Source organism: Dendroctonus ponderosae, unplaced genomic scaffold (genome assembly GCF_020466585.1).
Source record: "Dendroctonus ponderosae isolate FM_Combo_2020 unplaced genomic scaffold, Dpon_F_20191213v2 Dpon_F_20191213_5, whole genome shotgun sequence".
In the NCBI taxonomy this organism is placed as follows: domain Eukaryota; kingdom Metazoa; phylum Arthropoda; class Insecta; order Coleoptera; family Curculionidae; genus Dendroctonus; species Dendroctonus ponderosae.
This window is the reverse complement of record NW_026018715.1, coordinates 12072344-12078875: the sequence shown is the minus strand read 5'-3', so window position 1 is coordinate 12078875 and position 6532 is coordinate 12072344. Positions and strand designations below refer to the sequence as shown.

General features: G+C 36.4%; 1 protein-coding gene across 4 annotated transcripts in view; it reads right to left on the bottom strand.

Annotated features, from left to right (window-relative positions):
- Positions 1 to 5198: 5198 nt before the first annotated feature.
- Positions 5199 to 6532, bottom strand: part of LOC125504487 (ecdysone receptor-like) — a 78748-nt gene continuing 77414 nt past the window's right edge. For 3 of the 4 annotated variants that reach the window (XM_048666557.1, XM_048666560.1, XM_048666558.1), the window contains 2 exons: positions 5484 to 5533; positions 5199 to 5328 (listed from right to left, as the gene is read on the bottom strand). In XM_048666557.1, the coding sequence (XP_048522514.1) occupies positions 5493 to 5533 (41 nt within the window). In that variant the 3' untranslated portion in view covers positions 5199 to 5328; positions 5484 to 5492. The remainder of the gene's footprint in view (positions 5329 to 5483; positions 5534 to 6532) is intronic. The other variant, XM_048666562.1, reaches the window with a different exon arrangement.

Below are 6532 nucleotides of genomic sequence, written 5' to 3'. Positions count from 1 at the left end.
CGTTTCCAAATTTTATTTGTTCGAAAAGTGCAAAGTAAAAAGCTTTAAAATTAAACATAAAGCTGAAGAAGAGTGGACTGGAATCAATTAATTTCTTCTAGCCTGAAGCTGCAGAATAATTGCTTGTATACCTAAGTGATATGCGTTTTGCTAAAGCTCATGTTTAGCGCGGTTTTGACGTAATTTTTATATTTCACTCAATTTTGTATTTGGGAGTTTGTAGGTCACTTTCCGAAAATTAATTTCGCAACTTCAAATTTCTTGTCTCTTGTGCAATTCCAAGACAAACACTAATCTTTAGCAAACAGACATTGAAAGCCTTCGAAAAAATGAACCAAAGCTCAAGCAGATAAGAAAAGTTAAACACTTCAAGATAAACATCTAAAAGCAGAAAAACTTATATCAACTTTGACATTGAACTTGCAGTGGCCTCGATGTAGCGGCAGCAGACACCACCTGCCGAAAAAGGAAGTAAAAAGGATGGGCCAGATGTTACCGAATTTTTCTGACCCTGAAAATTCTATTCTAGTGACCCATTTCGGAACTGACCATATGCACTTTTCGGCAATTATGAAACATACAGCAACTGGCGAATATCTAATGACCAGCCGTCCATCCATCGTTCCCACAGCGCATTATCATCTAGTCGGGTTGGGCGAAATTCCCGGAAAAGATTATGGTTCCGTGTTTCGGTTTTGTTACGAATTTTGCCCGGCGATGGACGGCGATTATGTGAGCCACAGCACAAATGTGCGGCGAATAATTGAATTTTCTTCTAAACTTTCTTTTACCACATCTGAAAATTCGTAGACCTCATCTTGGCAAACGGCTCAATTATGGCGTCCTGAATATCATTCACAGGTGAAAAGTAACATTTTCTATGTCTTCAGTGGTGCGTCCAACTGGTTATGTTTATCAGTGATCGCCACTGTTCCTAATTTGTCTTTGTTGATTTATTCATTGTTCTGTTATGTTGATTTTAGCTTCACTAATTTCAGTTTAGTGACTTTTAACCACCAGTTTTAATGATTTGCGTCATGGACCACTTAAACATTCCTGCTATGGTTTCGTTTCATACAATACTTGTCTTCAGTCAGAACTTATTAATTATTGATTTGAGAACTTCAAAATTGTGATCGGATAATTTTCGAGTTATTAGGCCGGCGTTCGATAACTTTAACCTCTTCAACACTTTAATTGGCATAACTAACAGCCGTTCGCTACAGGGTGTGTAAGTTGAGGGTTGTTTCCAAATAGAGGGCCGGGTGTGAAGATCATACCCCTACGAAAAATGAGGGCCATATTTCATTAGCCGCGTTCGATTAAAATCAGAAAGCTCAATTCTTATTTGCACGCCCTGAGGCCCAAAATTTCGGGGTATCGCATAGCAGAAGTGCAGGCGACAACATGCCAGCTTCAATGAGTCCACATCTGCTCCATCCATGGGCTGTGGAGGGTGTTAAACTGTGGAATTAGTGTAAACCGTGCAATTTTGGGTGGCAAAGTTTCAACGGCCGGTAGCGAAGCTTCGGAGCGTTCAATCGAAATAACAAAACGATTAAATTTCGTCCATAAAGGCACGTGGGAATTCGATAATCAATTCGCTAAACTGAAACCAATTTAACCACATGGTACCGAACTGCACAAGCTTGACTCCTGAATACGAAAACAATCTGTATTCCCATCAAATTTGCAAGAAAAACCAGATGTGAACCGAAACCTAGTTATACATGCAAACAACGTTTCGCTACTTCGTTGCTGGTTTTGTATTATTCACCAAATAACATCGATTTTACAAAGTCGCAAAACTGATGACTACATTCTTTCACGTTAGAGCCATCATCCATATGGCAGTGTTTCCATTATTTTTGCCTTCAACAATGAAATCGATATATCATAACGTTCGGTGGACAGTTACCTCATTGTTAAATGCCTAATGCCATTTGGGCTCGGATAACAATGCATATACGTGAAGACAGACACAACGAAGAAAGTTCAGTTATTACTAGTGAAAGAATGATCATGGGAGCGGCTTGATATGCTGAGTTTCTCGACTTTTCGAGTCTGATTAATGAAATTTTGCACAAAAAAAACTAACAGCTTATGAGCTTTGACCCATTAAAAACAGGATCATTAGAAGAAAATACTTTATTCCAAAACAAGTTCTTGTTCACTTAGCCTATTGCCAGCCACAGTTCACTGACCCATGGCTGTTAATAAATAAATAATGTAAATATTGAAAAATGTAGGTGCGACATTTGTGTGCCTAACTGGTTATTGGGTTTGCAAAAGTGCCATTTTCAGCTCGGCAAAACTAACGTTCATTTATCATTGCGCGCCGATCGTGACCAAACTGGGTCACATTCATTAAAGGTGATTAAAAAAAAAACATATAAGTGGTTCTGTGTTATCGCCTATTTTGTTTATAGTGACCCAGTTCGGAGCAGCACACTTGAACGCACGATTTGCGTACACCGCCGGCTTAAGTAGGTTGGAATATTTGAGGGAAAACCAAAAAAATGTATTCAACCAAACAAGCCTTTTGTAAATAATAATAATAAAGTGTCGCTAAAAAAACATCTCGATGCAAATGGAAAAAGAAAAAGGGGGAAAAACTTACTCGTCAAACCAGAAGCAAACATCCCCAAGAACACCGAACAAAACGTGTCAAACATAGGTAACAATTGTTGAAACAGTAGAGAACAAACTGACAAGAAAACGGATTAAAATTTAAAATACATTATGATACATATTGAATAATAAACGATTTTGCTCAAGACTTGTTTATATTGGCAGGAAGGACATTTTCCTTTTCTTCTCTTGTGTACTTAAAAACGAATGATTGCATACTAAAAACTAAATGATTCGGCGACAGCTTTGGGCAGTGACAAGCATTAAAATCAACTCTAACAAACAAATAAAAGTAYTACCMAAAGAAAKATTMCGATTTACGAAACGAGTGAWAGACAATAATTGGCAGTCTCAWGCCATCTCGACAAACTATTGTGRGGGAATTAGCAATTAATGAAACACGAATTAAATGTGAGCGAAAAATTAACCACGAATTAAATGTGAGCGAAAAATTAACAAATTAATCAAAGATGAATTGTCTGAATGAATATTCAAATGTTACTTTACATACACATTTTATTACAAACGGGTTTTGGCGTGATTTCCTCTGTTAGGACTTTGATAATTTTTTTTGGATGAACTTTCTGGCACTAGTTATTTACTGATTGATATAAATTAGAATAAAAAATCGCTCTATATTCAAAGCAGCTGCAAGGCAGGTCAAGTAGTCAATAATTTTATGCTGCGTCCATATCTGTACCTCCATAAATTGCCCCCGCAGGATTGATGGTGGTTCACAATTAGCCAATCCGTTCAATTGGTTCCCACCATGACCTTCATCAAAGATGAAAATGTGCGCGTTTGTGCTTGTAATTAACTATTCATTATTAGCGACTCTCTATATCACTGACATTGTGTTTCCATCCACGACCCAGCGGTCATTATGTGCCTGTTATGCGTCTAATCCACTCATCTAAGAGTCGATGGATGAACTATCTGACCTAATTTACCTAGACTGAAATCACCTTTTGCAGGTTGTAGAGTTTAGCTGCAATATTTTCCTTTTTGTTTAAAGTAACTGTGATCGATTTTTCAGTTCGGTTAATTTATGCGTGACCCTATCAATCCAATTTTTATTTGTTTGGACCCATTCTGTGCTTGATTAAACAATCAATTATTGGCAACAAAACTATGTTTAATGTAGCCAACAGAGTGACCTCAAAATGATAAAATAATGGGACAGTTTAAACAAAAATAATGATGTGTAAAATAGTGACCGTGTACTTGATTTTTTCATTATTTAAACATTGATGCTAGCACCCAACGTGCAAGTCATCAAAACACCAGTAACAGAAGGAAAGGAGATTTTCAGTTTTTCATATCAATTTGCATGGTTGCAAGGTGAAACCACCTGTAAATCGCGAAAGATAACAGAGAAACCACAAACAGCCCAATCATTTCAGAGAAAACTGCATATTAATGCAGTAAATGCGTTTGATTGGACATTGCTGATGTCTGTTCTATTTCAAGACCACTAAATCAAGAGCACTGTCGTGTGGTTTAGGTTTAATCAGATGTTTACATATTTGTGGTGAAACTGCTGAGATTTCCACAAGCACAGTTTTTCGATTCCAATTTTATCAAATTTCATAAAAAAACCCGGCAAAATCGGTTTAAAAAATCGATTGCTTCATTTTCAGGCATAAAAAGCACACGGAATTGAACACTGTGGATGGCATTATTTGCGCACCAGCCAAACATTCAAGGTACAATTCAAAACAGCTACTAGAATTTCAAAGTAGCCGCCTTATCATTAACCAGAAATGGTTCGGTTCCTGGTTGAAATGCCATTTTGTGGCCGAAAATAGCAAATCATGAACGCAATTCATGACCAGTCTAATGGTTTCGATTCCTTTATTGGCTGGCGTTTTTATAACTTTCATATCAAAAAGTCGATTTTTCAATTGCCATTGAACTTGCATTCTAACGCAACGAACAAGAGCCAATGAAAAGCACAGAAATAGAGTGCGATTGCTTGGAAGATGATCAAGAACTACATTAAAAAAATTGATTTGGATTTAAAAAAGTTAACTTTTCTGGTTTTTTTTATATCAAACCAGTTTAACGTTTATTTTTCCTGAGTTTATTGAAAAGTTTTTGTAAAACTTGTGTCTGCATTGTCTTTTTCATAAAACAATTCTGTTTTTGTGTATAAGTAGACAACGATTTTAGATGTCGCTTATTCAAAAGCGGATATATCTAAAGTTTATTCAAGCAAAATGGGTATTCATTTAAAAAAATGGTTTAGTCATTTTCTCAATATGTTTGCTTTTGAATGAACGCCCCTCAAATAACAAAATTCTGCAGATGTTCTGTGCATAAACCAGCATTTTTGAGTAGATATTTCCGCTCGTTCTTCTCGCATCTCAAGTCAATTCAATAAAATTTATACCGGTTAGGTCATTGCTAGTAATAAGTGAGACTAAAACGTGTTTTATGACCTTTTTATATTGAAAGTATCTCCTTCGAAGCGAGAGCTTAATTCTTAGCGATCATATAGGAAATACCTTAGAGGATATGTGTTGGCTTAACCACATCTGAAAGATTTTCTTGAAATCAAACAATAATTTAATTATATACGTTTTATTAATGATTTTATATACTTATTAAGCCATTTGGGGGACTGAATATTCGTACCTCTCTTGTCTCACGAAACCGATTAGCCGCGCCTTTTGAAGTAGGTACACTCGAAAGGAACTGAAAACGGTTTTTTTTTTGTGTCAATCAGGACAAATAAATGTGTTCTTAATGATGCATTTTGAGGATTTTTCAGCAATTTTTCAATGTTTTTTGAAACATTGGATTTGAGCTACTTTCACAGAAGACTCGGTGGTTAATATTGAAAAACTTACCTACATTAACTAAGTTTTCGTGCGCGCAAAGGGGGCTTGAGCGGGCTTACCTGGAACAAAAATAAAAAAGTTGAAGAAAAAGTCGATGTTACCACAGTGCAGAAGAACATAAAGAACACACAGTTTTCCTCACCAGTAATTTTCTACTAGACTGTCAAAAACCCAAAATGTTTCGAGCTTGAAGACTGTGTGTTCCTTGTCACTTCTACGCACAAAAAAATATTGAAATGGGGCATAATAAAGTGGATTTTTAATCTTGATCGTTGGTGGAACTTAAAGTGGATTTTTCCCCAAATCGTGTGTCCATACGTTGACTCAAAGCTAAGCGGCTTAAATTGGTATTCGGGCTGGGTCCACGAACGAAAGCCGAATTTTTATATCTGCTTATAATTTGGTGAAAGGATAAAATCGTACATGGACGGGGCAGCCAAACAAATCTCCAAGTATTTCAAGGTTGCTCAAGCAAGTTTCTAAATGGACGTCTTAATGCGTTTTTAACGTTGGGTGTCGATTATTTTTGATACATTCCTGCGGCTATTTGTGTTGCTAACAAGGCTGAGATTTTTATCCACTTCTTCACCTCCTTCATCTGCGAGATCAACCAAACGCTTAGAGTATTTAGGTTGAATAATGCAAAAACAAATTGGACAGGAGGAATAAATTCATTTATTGTAACCAAATACATACACACACACACACACATAAACAATCTCACTTCAAGTAAAAACATTAATATGTGTCTTTATGTACACATTGAGCCCCCAATCTACACATGTTAATCTCGAGAATGTTTACAAACAGTCTCAAAATAATCAGCCCATTTTCTTTAATGTTATTGTTGCCACGGTGATTGATTTATGTTTAAATTGTTGTTATCCTCAATGATTACACCATTACAAGAACCATTTCTAGTGCAACTACTAAACTTGGCCTTGGCAATTGATGACGCATTGACTTGATCAATTGCATCTTGAACGGACTTTTCTAGAACACTCGGTAGGGAAAGTGCAAAGTTGTGCAATAATGACGATCTTGACTCGAAAGCGACA